At 34.6% G+C, this 14,068-nt stretch overlaps 1 protein-coding gene across 1 annotated transcript; it reads left to right on the top strand.

Annotated features, from left to right (window-relative positions):
• Positions 1–3,130: 3,130 nt before the first annotated feature.
• Positions 3,131–9,352, top strand: LOC130807017 (disease resistance protein RGA2-like). Its single transcript, XM_057672300.1, has 2 exons — positions 3,131–6,881; positions 8,242–9,352. Exons 1-2 carry the CDS (start codon positions 3,260–3,262, stop codon positions 8,256–8,258), a joined length of 3,639 nt encoding a protein of 1,212 aa, XP_057528283.1. The 5' UTR covers positions 3,131–3,259; the 3' UTR covers positions 8,259–9,352.
• The last annotated feature ends 4,716 nt before the right edge of the window (positions 9,353–14,068 follow it).

Genomic DNA, 14,068 nt, shown 5'->3' with positions numbered 1-14,068 from the left:
TACATTATCTACATCACCCCTAAGTTTACCATAGCGGTGACATCTTAAATAACAACTAACTCTGGAACGTCCTTCTTTCTTTTTATAAGAAGCACGTGTAAATTGAAAACCGATTGTTATTGCTATCGCATCGGCTCAACTATGTAACTCATCTATGGAGATAAATTTCTTATCCGTAACAAAGCGACCGGAGTAGTCTACGTTGTCTCCAAAATTTTCAAACTCCTGCACATTTGAAATGATATAAATTAAGTACATTAATGACTACAATAATAATATTTAAAAACATTAATAATAATAGTAATAATAATGACAACAAATACAACTATAATAATAATAACTATAACAATAACAAATAAATAAATAATTAAATAAATAAATAAATTATGTAAATTAAAATATTAAAAAATTTAAAAAATAAAAATATCAACAATAAAAATTATAATAATGACAACAACAATAATAATACTAACAATAATTATAATAATAATTTAAAAAAACATTAATACGTAAATAAAAAAATAAAAATAAAAATAAAAATAAACACGTCGCACAAATCTGGGCGACTGAACCTTGGTCCAGTCGCACAAAACTTGGCGACTGGACCTTGGTTCAGTCGCCCAGATTTGTGCGACTGGACCAAGGATTAGTCGCTTAGATTTGTGCGACTGGACCAAGGTTCAGTCGCCCAGATTTGTGCGACGTGTTTATTTTTTTTTTTTTCTTTTCGAACGGCAATTTTACGTACCGCATCCGACTCATAGTCGCTTTCGTTAGCCATATTCAACCAACTACGCCTTACAACTTCTTTAACACTTTTTAGAGAGATAGTACCAGTTTTTAGAGAGATAGTATCGTGTTTGAATTCGTACTTCAAACGCATCTCAGAATTCGATATATATAGACAAATGATCCGCATTAAATTCTTAATAGTGTTATTAAGCGTGATTTACTTTTAATTAATTATGTTTTAACTCCAATGGCATTTTTGTAATTCTTTTAAATCCAGGGGCAATTAGGTAATTTTAGGGGGTGGCGAAAAAATGAAAAGGGGTGGCGAAAAATAGCAACACCCTTATTCAATTGGAGGTTAAGGGGAAATTTTGAACAAAACAAGCTCTTTTTTCTTAAAAATGCTTAAACTAAGTTTTTTGGAAAAAATTCTCAAATAAGCTTTTTTTTTTTTCTAAAAAAAACTCCCCAAATAAGTCTCTCTAGCCTTTCATATGGTAATAATCCATCGGGCTACTTGTCTCCTAACAGACGAAGTTCAAATGACTATTATTTTTTGCCCGAGTGTCAAAATTGGTCATATAATATATGATTGGTAAGCGCTTGAAGTTTAGTTTTCAACGTCGTTACTCTTTCATCAATTTGATATTTCTATCAAGAGTTGTCCTCAAAATAATTATCATGTATCAAATTTCAACTCAAAACTTTAATATTATGAACACTTATCAAATCTTTCGTTTTTTACTTAAAGCAAAAAGAATTTTTCTATTGCACCAAACTTAGACGAGTACAAACACTAAATGGAGGGAAGGAACCCCCTTTGAAGGTGCATCAGTATGAAGAAGACCCCCATCTTCTAGGAAGAATTTGAATCGGCTCATTCTTTATGTGCAAAATTTTTTGTTTTTCTTATTTATCAAACTTATTCGATCGAGTCAAAATCACATTACTAAATTTCATCATAATTAAAACCATCAGAATTATACTTGAAATAATTAAAACTGCTCAAAAATATAAACAACCAAAATGAATAAAGTAGTATAAATCTTACTCTCTCCAATGCAGCACTAACGTCCCGTTTGCTTTTTGGACACTATTCATATCTTACTTTTAATTTGTAACTTATTATTAATCTATAAGTTAAAACATAGTCAAGTGAAATCTTGTTTAATTCGTCTCATTACAAAGATTATTCATATCAACTTTTCATAATTTTTAATTATGCACAATTAGAGATATTAAGAAATGAATAAATGCATTAGATAGAGTCAATAAATGCACAATTTGTCAAATAAGGATTATTCATTTCAACGTAATATTCTCTCCCTTTAGAATATTTTAGAAATTTGATTAAGATTTTTAAGATATATATAAATAATCAAATATATTCATGTGAGATTTAGTTATATTTGTCTTAATGTATATTTTTTTATTAAATATTTTTTATAATGCGTATTTAGAGATATTAAAACTCAAAGTTTACTTTGAAAACTGTGCAAAAAGTAAATGAGAAAAACATTTGAAAACTGAGGGAGTAGTTGGTATATTTTATGTAGCAATTATTATTCAACAACTAATTTTATTTGATATATATTTTTCTATATATAATGTAAAATATAATCAAGTGAGATCTTATTTGATTCTTCTTAATGCATATTTTCATAATATTAACTTTTCAGAATTTTTTTATCATATAAAATTAAAGATATTAAAAATTATAATTGTACATTGGATAATAAAAAAACAGAAATGTAGCAACTATTAAAAATCAGAGGAAATATACTTCTACTTTTTTCCTTTAAAATCAATTCAAACATTTTACTTTATGTATATAATAAAAAAATAAAAATAAGTATTAATAATCTTTTCTATTAAGATGAATTCAATAAATTTTAACTTGCCTATATTTTAACTTATAGATTACAAATTAACTATAAATATATAAAATGGTTGAATCGGGTAAAAATAATAATATTGCAATTAATTTAAAACAGAGAAAAATAGTATTTAAAAAAAGTGGATAAACGGTATCCATAAAAATAAAGAGATTTATATAAGACTGAAACAAATAAAAAATCATTGTCCAAAAAACCAATATTGTATTAAACAGACTAAAAATAAAAATGATTTTATATGAAACTGTCTCACTATGAGATGAGTTCATAAAAATAAGCCCATTTTGTTAAGTGATCACTTTAAATTAGTATGATTAATCACATTAAATTATAATTAATAACTTTAAAACTATAAAAAATTATTACTATAAAAATACATGTAAATTGAGCTAAACCAATTAAAATGATCTTCCCTGTTAGCGAATTTGTAGACTAAAAAACCAATAATGTAAATGAGTGGACAAGTACTTCGTAATTGAAGTATTATTTATTGTTGAGTCCCTTTCATACAACTGTTTCCCATTATCATAATCTACAGTAGTTTTAAGGCTTTGTATTGACCAATTTATCGATTACATCTTGCATCCTTCACAAATTACAATCTACTATTATCTTTCTCAAAACCCACAGTTATGGCTGATTTTGGAATCTCCATTGTTGAAAAGCTCATAGAGGTGATTGGGAGCGAGCTCATCAGACATATTTGTTACCGTTGGGGCTACAAATCTGAGCTTGAAAAACTTGAAAAAACCATCATAATCATCAAGGCTTTGCTCGTTGACGCTGAGGCTAAGCGCAACCTTTCAATGGCACAACAGGGCTATATATCCGACCTCAAGGCTGCTGTTTACGATGCTGATGACTTGTTCGATGAGCTCTTCACTCTGGCTAAGCTCAATGAGATCGATGGCGACAGGGGTGGTAAGTTCTTCGAAAAGGTACGTGCCTTCTTTTCTTCAAAGAAAGACAAGGTTAGTCGAGCTAAACAGATGTCTCGTAGAGTTAAGGAAATTAGGAAGCAATTGGATACTATTGCTGACGATCACAATAAATTTGGGCTTATTAACTGTACCCCTATTGTTAGGAGGCGGGAGGAAACTTGTTCTTATGTTGATGTAAAGGATATTATTGGGAGGGATTCTGATAAGAAGGAAATCTTAGATGTGCTGTTAGATCCTAGTGCTAGTGATGAATTTTGTTTCTTGACTATTGTGGGAGTGGGTGGATTGGGAAAAACGGCTCTTGCTCAACTTGTATTTCAAGATGAGAGCATTCAAAAGGGGTTTTTGTCATTATGGGTATGTGTTTCAGATCAAGATGGGGGACAATTTGATGTGATGACAATACTTTGTAAAATTTTAGAATTACTTAATACTGATGAGAAGCTAGATGATAGATCCTCGTTTGAGTTAGTGCAAAGGAAGTTTCAAGAGCAAATTAGTGGAAAAAAGTACTTTTTAGTTCTTGATGATATATGGAATGAGGATTATGCAAATTGGAAGGAATTGGAGAAATTCTTGAGGATGGGTCTAGTGGGAAGCAGGATTGTGGTAACCACTCGTTCAGAGAAGACAGCTAGTTGCATAGGAAGTAAGCATGTCCATAAGTTAAACGGTTTGTCCGAGGAGGATTCGTGGTATTTATTTGAGATGATAGCATTTGAGGGAGTAAAAGATCAAGAGTTGGTTAAGATAGGGGAGAATATTGTAAAAAAATGTTGTAACACTCCTCTTGCTATAAAAGTTATAGGAAGTCTTTTACGTGGTCAATCAAGAAATAAGTGGGAGTCAATTAAAGAGAGTGATTTGGGTGAAATTAAGGAGGGTAGTGACCAAATTTTGCATACATTGAAGCTTAGTTACTACAATCTTACACCCTCGTTGAAGAGTTGTTTTAGTTACTGCGCAATATATCCCAAGGATCATGTGATGGATAGGAAGAAGTTGATTGACCTTTGGTTGGCACAGGGATATATTGTACCGTTAGATGGGGGTCAAAGTTTAGAAGTTGCTGCGGAGGAATATTTTTTAATTTTGTTGCGAAGGTGTTTTTTTCAGGATGTGGTGAAGAACAAGTTTGGTGATATTGAGTCTGTTAAAATGCATGACTTAATCCACGATATTGCTCAAGAAGTGAGCAAAGACGAAATTTGTGTTGTAAATTCTAAAACAAAGAATGTGGGAGAGAAGGTACGTCATTTGAATGATGATTGTAAATATGAAAAGCATATAATGTGTTGTGCTAAGATTCGTTCATACATTTCCATTAATAGAATGGTTGATAAAGAAGTAGAGAACATGACTGCTTTAAGGATATTGCATGTGTTGTCAGGTGTTCAAAGATTGATATTATCATCTTTGCATAAGTTTTTGCTTTTGAGATATGTTTATTTACATGATGATGATGAGGATGAAGGATTGTTAGCACTACCTGATTCCTTTACAAGACTATATAATCTACAAACATTAATTTTAGAATGTAAACGATTAGAGGAGTTGCCAAAAGATTTTGGTAATTTGATTAACCTTAGGCATTTGGACATAAGCAAATGTCGTCACTTGATAGGTATGCCTTTAGGTATTGATAAATGTACAAATCTTAGAACTTTACCATATTTTGTGGCGGGCAATGGGAATTCATATGCAAAACTCAAAGTGTTACAAGTTCTCAATAAGATCAAAGGAAGCATCCGTATCATAATAAGAGAAAATTATGAACATGTGGATGAAGTGAGTGATACAGAAGGAGGTTATTTGAAAGACACGAAACATCTCACTAATGAGCTTATTATTAAATTTGGAGGTGAATGTGTTAATCCTGAAGGCCTCATGAAAAACTTGCAACCACCTTCCCCTCTCAAGAGTATAAAGTTGGACAGCTACAATGGTAAAGCAATACAATGGTTTGCAATCTCTCCCCTACATCATCTTAGCCACATTGAGATCACATGGTGTGATAAGTTGGAGCAAATACCTGTGCTTAGTAAACTGCTCCATCTGAAATCATTGACACTTTCTCACTTATATAGTGTAGAGTATATGGAGGAAGGAATAAGCAATAGCAACGATGATACAAAAGAAGTGGTTGATTTCTTTCCTTCTCTTGAATTTCTAGAAATTTATCGAATGAAAGAGTTGAAAGGATGGTGGAAGGAGGGAGGTATGAGATTGAGATTTCCCCGCCTCTTTTGTTTATATATGATAAGTTGTCATAACTTCACATCATTTGTTCCTTATTTAAGCCCTGAAAATTTTCCAGAGCACCAATTCCCCACTTTATGTACGTTGCGGATTGAAGATTGCCCTAAATTGGCTTCAAATTTCGTTTGCCCTAGCTTGAAAAAGTTGGAATTAGAAAATATCAATGAAAGGTTGCTAATAACTTGTGAGAATTATCAAGTTGATGTGATCACCAAACCTAGGGATGTTTGTATAAGCCACAAGGTGAGTCATCTCAAATCACTACGCTTAAATGGTATTACTACACTTGCCCTAGATCGCTGTATCGATTCAGAGGTGGAGAGCTTTGTAGAATTCAAGGAGGAATTAAATCAGAGTTGTGCTTCTTCCCTCCAAACACTTGAAATTCAAGGTTGTTACAATCTGAGAAGACTTTCAGGGTTGGAGTCCCTTACAGCCTTGCAGGAGCTGTCATTGATTTCCAATCGCAATTTGAGAATCAATGAAGATGACGAAGAGCCTTGGAAATCCTTTCATTCCCTTCATGAACTCAAATTTAGTGATCTCTCAGAAATGAAAAGTCTGCCTAAAGGGATGCAACACTTGACCTCCCTCCAAACACTTACAATTCTACGTTGTGACAATCTGAGGAGACTTTCAGGGTTGGAGTCCCTTATAGCCTTGCAGAAGCTATCATTGTATTACAATCACAATTTGTGCATCAATGAAGATGACGAAGAGCCTTGGAAATCCTTTCATTCCCTTTGTGAACTCACATTTAATTGTCTCTCAGAAATGAAAAGTCTGCCTGAAGGGATGCAACACTTGACCTCCCTCCAATACCTCGAACTTTTTTTGTGTGGACTACAAGGGCTACCACAATGGATGAGTTGCTTATCATCTCTGCAATCTCTATATATAGATGATTGTCCAGGCATCGAATCATTTCCAGAAGCAATGAAGGACCTCACCTCCCTCAACAGCCTTACAATACAAGCTTGTCCATATCTAATAAAAATATGCGAAAATTCCGACGGAAAGGAATTCCAGAAAATCAAACACATCAAAAATCTCAGTGAGTAATTACATACTTTATTTTTTATATAAACATCTAATAAATGGTTTGCATCTTTACTTTCGAACTTAAAACCCCTCCTCATTAACGACTTAATTAATCATGCAACTCCATTAATTTTTTCTGTTTGCTTTTTATGATGATGGTTCTTTCATAAAACATTTACGAGGTTCTTATTTGTTGTCCAAAACATACTCTACAAACTCAAATATTTAATTTAATTTAGTTTATGTACTTCATATCATAAATTTAAATAAGAAGGTTAGATTTCAGTCCACTTGTCTTTCTGTTATCACTTATCAGTATGTGATTGCAAAAAAAATATAAAGTGAATGTTGCTCATGTGGTTTATATTGTAAAGGTTAGATTTTTGCCATTGTAAAAATGATGAAAATATATCATGTCTGAAAAATATATAAGCTCACTTTGACCGCAAAAAATAGTTTTGCTAACATTCAAAACTGTATATTTGTAGTACAATATGATCTGATCTTAATCATTATCTCGTGTTTGTACTTTCTAATGACTATAGCGTCGTGATTTTTCTATATTTTTATTTCTATGGGTTTAAAATTCTAGCTTTTTAATTAGTTAGTGAATACGATAAGAATAAGTAGTTGATACAACTTTTTAGTGAAATAAAGAAAGAGATTGAGTTCGTAGATTACATTAAGAGGTGAATGAGTCTATGTTCACAAAAATGCAACAAATTCTGGAAATGTATGTAACATAATAGTATATGTTTGTTCTTTACTTGAGTTGCTTATTTCTTAAAAGGTGGTAGGGCCTGGAGTGAAATATAATCATCTTATTAAGGACCACTTATCCACTTGCAAATTGCAACAAAAAATAAGTGAATTATTGTCGATTTTAATCTATTTTTAAGTCATTTTAAATAAATTACGAAATCAAAAAGTGAATTATCTAGGAAATGTTAAAGCTAGGGAACCAAATTACATTTTTTAGGGCATTCTTATATTGATTGTTGCTAGGGCTGAACACGATTTGGTCTAAACCGTAAACCAAACCGGACCAAACCGTAATTTAAATATTTGGTTTGGTCTACGGTCTAAATGGTCTGGTCCGTTTTTTTTTTTAAAACGGTTTACGGTCCGGTCCCGGTTTTAAAATTTTAAAACCAAACCGGACCGGAAAACCGTAATAATGAAACAATATGAGGTGATTTAATTGAACCAAGTACAGTAAGCTCACTTTGAAATTCCCTTTCAGCTTGTAATGAAGATGCAGAATCAAGTTTTTTGATTGCTATAGATTTCCCATCCCTTTAAAATCCCTCTATAAACTGTCCCAAACCCTCCTTTACCAATACAATTATCTAGGTTGAATTTATTTGTGGCAGATTTCAGCTCTTTATAGCTGAATTTTTGAAGCTTCAAAGTAGGAGTTGCTGAGTCAAATGGGTTTGTTTTTGAACGATGAAAAAGAGTCCCATAAATGGTAAAGAATATAGATTATTGTCATCAAGAAAATTGCTACAGCTGAAATTGTTATGGCAAAAAGAACAACCTTAGATCTTATTCTTTGACTGATTTTTTGATCTGGGTAAGACATTATTACATGAAAAGATTCAATCTTTCCTGTTTTTCTCCCTTCTTAAACTCATATGTGCTAATTTATATTGCATCAAAGAAGAAATAATGGAAAAGTGGTAATCTTTATGGTCTAAAGAACACCAAAAAAGCAAGAATGCATCAATGGAGAGAAATAGGTTTAGAAGGCATATATACATGAAAAGTTTCAACCTTTCTTGTTTTTCTCCCTTCTTAAACCCATATGTGAATATTTTTGTAGCATTAAAGAAGAAAATCAGAAAAAATGGAAGAAAAGTACTAATCTTGATGGTTTGAAGAACACCAAAAAAGGGTATTGAAGCTCTGAGATTTTGACCAAAAAAGCAAGAATGCATCAATGGAGTACAAGTAAACAGGAATATGCAGAATGTGTTCTGTGTAAAAAAAATACAAAAAAAATAAAACCGTGGACCAGATCAGACCAGACCGTTCTAGAACGGTCTGGTGTCTTGATTGGTCTGGTCTGGTCTGAAAAATTTTCAGACCGGAATTTCTGGTCTGGTCTGATTTTTCTGTCAAACAAGACCAGACCGTGTGCAGCCCTAATTGTTGCAGCTAGTTATATTAATATGTTAATTTTATAATTTCTCTCATTTTAGTATTAGAACAATTTTTAAAAGGTCTTAATTACATAACCGAAAAAGTAGATAATATTAAAACAATGTGAATGATTGATTTTAATTATTAGTTTAATGTATTTTATCTCATTTCAGTTTAAAAGAACAATTTTTGTCATTTCTAAAAATTGTATAATTTCTGTAAGTTTCTAAATTGCAAAATTGATTGTAATAGACTGATAGTTAATTTTCTTATTTTAAAATAATCACAATATTATTGGAATATCTGCAAATTATTATCACTACTAATATTTGTATACCTTGTTTCTGCCAGTTGTTTCATCAACTTGAGGAGAATCAGCGATTGTGTGAACCATTGGCCCGATACAAGAAGGCAGGAAGCAGGAGTTGTGTAAAATAAATTCATCACAAACTGTTTGTTGAAATATAGTGACTCGAACAAGTCATTATATGGGATGAAGATTTGAGAAATGGATAACACAGGTCGCCAGGCAGAAGGTTGTGCGCGGGCTGCAGAGTTTTACGTGGGGCGCGGAGCACTACGATTTTCGCGGGAAGTTAGTTTTGACACTTTTTTGGCCGGTTACTCTTAGTTTTTGACAATTTCTTTTGTATTTTCTTAACCCTAATTTCTTTTTATTATGAGGTATATTATATAAAGGCCCCATGTAATTAGCATATGATGCAATGCAAAACACAAAGTGAGGAAAACTAAAAGAGAAAAAGCTTGGAGAGCCATTGTTGTGGTTTCTCGTGTTCATCTTGTAATCTCCCGGTTTATAGTGAAAAGTTTATTCTCGGTGCCGGTGGATGTAGCTATCACGTTGATAGTGAGCCACGTTAATTTCTCAGTGTGATTTTCTTTTTTGTTTGTTTGAATCTTTATTGCTTTCATTATTGTTTTCGATCTATGCTTCCGCTGTCGCACAACAATTGGCATCAAGAGCTCAGTTTTAATCCTAGGAAGAGTTTTTGAAGGAAACAATGGTAGGAGATTCTACAATAAGGATTGAAAATTTTAATGGAAAGAATAGCTTTGGGCTATGGCAGATTAAGATGAAGGCGCTATTAAAGCAGTTGCAGATTTGGCGTCCGTTGATCCCAAAGAGTGCGGCATCTACGTCGGGATCTAGAGACGGATGGACTGATGAACAGATAGTAGTGATGGAAGAGAAGACTCATTCTACCATCTTACTAAGTCTTGATGATCATATCATCACGGAGGTTGCTGATCAGGAGACGGCCGCAGAATTATTGTTAAAATTGGAGTCACTGTACATGACAGAATCTTTAACCAACAAATTGCTACTAAAACAGCGGTTGTTTAGCCTCAGGATGCAGTCAGGTACGCCATTAAGTGATCACCGAGAAAATCTTAATTCTATTTTACTAGATTTGCGTAATTTAGAAGTTAAGATAGATGATGAGAATGCAGCAGTAATATTGCTTGTTTCTCTACCAAATAGTTATGAGAACTTTATGGAGTCTTTTGTGGTTGGCAAAGACTCTTTGACCCTAGAAGAAGTGAAGGCAACACTTTATACTATGGAGTTGCGTCAAAAGGCGACAGGTGATAATGAGAATCATGGCAGTGGGTTAGTTGTTAGGTTAGGTAGAAATTCTAGAAAGAAAAAGGGGTCTAACAATAGTAACGGTGCTAGGTCAGATACTTGTAATAGTAGAGATGGGTCTAGCAACACTAAGACCATAATATGTTATCACTGTCAGGAACCAGGATATTTTAGGCCTAAATGTCCAGAATTAAAGAATAAATCTCAGGTCACAATAATCGAAAGTAAACAGAACAAGAGCTATGATTTGGAGGAAGATTTAGCATTGATTAGTTGTGTTGAGTCTAGTGACTTGGTTGATAGCTGGATTCTTGATTCTGGTAGTTCGTTCTGTATGAGTCCTCGTCGTGATTGGTTTGACACTTATGAGTCTTGTTTTGGGGCTTCATTTACGATTGCTAACGGTACTTCATGTGAAGTAGTAGGTATTGGTTCCATGAGACTTCGGACTAGTGATGGGAGAAGGGTTACTTTGACTAAGGTGAGGCATGTTCCTGCATTGGAGAAGAACTTGATATCGCTTGGGACCCTAGATGATTTGGGGCTCAAGGGTGAGTATAGCAATGGGGAAGTGAGTGTCTTTAAAGGTTCGGATTTGATACTTAGGGGTGTCAAGGTGAAATCCCTGTAGGTCTTTCAAGGTGTTACGCTGCTTAGTTCTGCTGTTAGTGCTTCTACTAGCTACCAGGATATGATGGTTTGGGATAGGCATTGTCATATGGGTGAAAGTAGAGGACTGGAATTTTCTATTGGTAATCGTCTTACATGTGTCAAGGATGCCTACCTTGAGGAAGACAAGCATTGGGTGTTTGGGTTTAAACACGGGTGTGAGCTTAGCATTGAAGCTCATGATCACTTGTATGGTAAGATGGTTAGTTGGCTACATTTGAATAGTTCGTTTTGTGGATTTGTTATGTTCTGTGTTTTAGGTATTTTGTGGCATCATACCTATGGGATAACACCATTGCAGAACGATGTTACAGGAATAGCAAATTGGACCTTGTTAGGGAGAGCCTTATGCATGCTCTCTGGTACTTGGTTGTTGAGTAGATACTGGATTAGTTTGTTCGATCGAGGTTTACACATGGGATTAGAGGTGACCAGTATGTGTGTGGTTTGGTTCAGTAGGGTATCGTGTTATCTCATATTTGGAGTCTTGTTAGGGCTTTGGTGTGTTGTTGTGTATTTTGCAGCAACTGATTATGGTGATAGTGGTACCGAGTTTGAGGTGGAGTATGAGGTTAACTCCTCATCCATTTCTGTTCGACCCCAAATTGATGGTGTTGATGCTACCCCAGGTATATCTCTGACTGTGATTTCTGGTGCTATCTCTATCTCTGTGGATAGTTTAAAGAAGTCAGTGCAGGGAACATTCTGTCGATCTAAAGGTTTTCAAAAAAAGCCTATACGTGTTATCGAGAAGTCTAATAGGTTGGCTGTAGGGGGTGTTGTTTTGGTTGCTATAAGTGTGGTAGGTTATGCATTGAACCTTGTGGGATTGGCAAGGTTGGTAGCCATTTTTGTGGAGTCAATTGGACCTCCAACTTATGAGCACGTAGTACAGTATAGTGAGCGGGCGTAGTGGCTTGCTATGACTTTACCTATGAGCAGAGTGTGGGAATTGTTGTATAGACTGGTAGTGTTACTTAGCTCAATTACATCACCTCATTTTTAGGCTAAGTCGGTCTACATGTCTAGAGTTATGGTTCGGTGTTTGAAGTATGCTGTGATGTGTACTTATTTTGCGCATGCCAGAAGTGTCATTTGCAGGTTTGTGACCCAACCTGGGTGGGGTCACTGGCAGGTAGAGATTTTTTCTCTCTACGGTTTGCTTGGATCAGCTGTTGTGTTTCTTATGTACGGGAATGATGTTAAGTGCTTTGTTACATCGATTGAACCTTGGGTTGTGTTCGCTGAGTTTGATTGTGTTATGTTCTCGGTGATGGTTCTTTGTGATCAACCTTGGTTACCTTTTGTGTACTATGATTGTTTGTTTAGCGATCAAGTACTTGATGTTCGGGAAAAGCATGGTATGGTCATATTTCATTCGGAATCCACGTACATGAAGATAGAGGTAAAGAAGGTAGGATGGTCTGACAGTCCTAGTAGATTCTTTACTATGCTGGATTCATAAGTATAGGCCCTTAGGGGCGGTGTGAGGGAGCTCACAGGTGGAGGTGTGCACAACCTCAAGGTGGAGCTTGCCTCGTGAACTCGTGATGCATATGGAGCATTATGAGTGAACTTGTGATGCTAGTTGAGCGTTATGAGTTGTTATATTTGGAAACGAGTATGTGATGGGTCTTAGTTGAAGACTTATCGGGATGGGTCTTGGTTGGAGACTTGTCAGGATGTATGGCTTATGCTTGAACTTTGCATCGGGTTTGGCTTGAGAATGGTTTTGCTTCACTATGGTTTGATGAGGTAGTGGTTGACTAGGTGCTCTCGTCAAGGTGGAGATTGTTGAAATATAGTGACTCGAACAAGTCATTATATGGGATGAAGATTTGGCAAATGGATAACGCAGGTCGCCAGGCAGAAGGTTGTGCGGGGACTGCGGAGTTTTACGCGGGGCGCGGAGCACTACGATTTTCGCGGGAAGTTAGTTTTGACACGTTTTTGGCCGGTTACTCTTAGTTTTTGACAGTTTCTTTTGTATTTTCTTAACCCTAATTTCTTTTTATTATGAGGTATACTATATAAAGGCCTCATGTAATTAGAATTAGAGCATATGATGCAATGTAAAACACAAAGTGAGGAAAACTAAAAGAGAAAAAGCTTGGAGAGCCATTGTTGTGGTTTCTCGTGTTCATCTTGTAATCTCCCGGTTTATAGTGAAAAGTTTATTCTTGGTGCCGGTGGATGTAGCTATCACGTTGATAGTGAACCACGTTAATTTCTCGGTGTGATTTTCTTTTTTGTTTGTTTGAATCTTTATTGCTTTTGAAAATGTTTGCCAAAACCGTTACGATGCTAAGAACGATACAAATAACAATGAACAAAACAACGTTTGACAATGTAAACTAATCAAAAAGACACAAGGATTTAAGGAGGTTCACCCAATGATGGCTACGTCCTCCTTGGTGTGTAGTTTCTGTTTATATTATATCAAGAATGAGTATAAACAACACTTCTTTATGAAGAATTACAATTGAGTAAGAGATAAAACAAAAGGCTATGTGTTTGGCTTAGGGGTTGTGTTTTATGTGTTTGATGTGTGAGTATGAGAGCTCTATATATAGTACTAGATACAAGAATATCAATAGCTCACTTGAATACATAGTTAATACTGAGTAATGAATAATATGAAATAACTCCAAGAACTTGAAAGGTCGAAAATCAGCATCCCATGCACATCAGAGAAACCGCTCGACTGAACAGAGAGTTCACTCGGTCGAGCGAGAAGCAGATACCTTCTGGATACATTCTGTCTGACTGCTCGACCA

Source organism: Amaranthus tricolor, chromosome 2 (assembly GCF_026212465.1).
Source record: "Amaranthus tricolor cultivar Red isolate AtriRed21 chromosome 2, ASM2621246v1, whole genome shotgun sequence".
Taxonomy (NCBI): Eukaryota; Viridiplantae; Streptophyta; class Magnoliopsida; order Caryophyllales; family Amaranthaceae; genus Amaranthus; species Amaranthus tricolor.
Note: the sequence above shows the minus strand (reverse complement) of the source record. Positions and strands in the feature narration are given on the sequence as shown.

What these genes read in the sequence shown, in the direction of transcription:
- LOC130807017 (XM_057672300.1), top strand. Translation starts at nt 3,260, where the DNA reads ATGGCTGATTTTGGAATCTCCATTGTTGAAAAGCTCATAGAGGTGATT.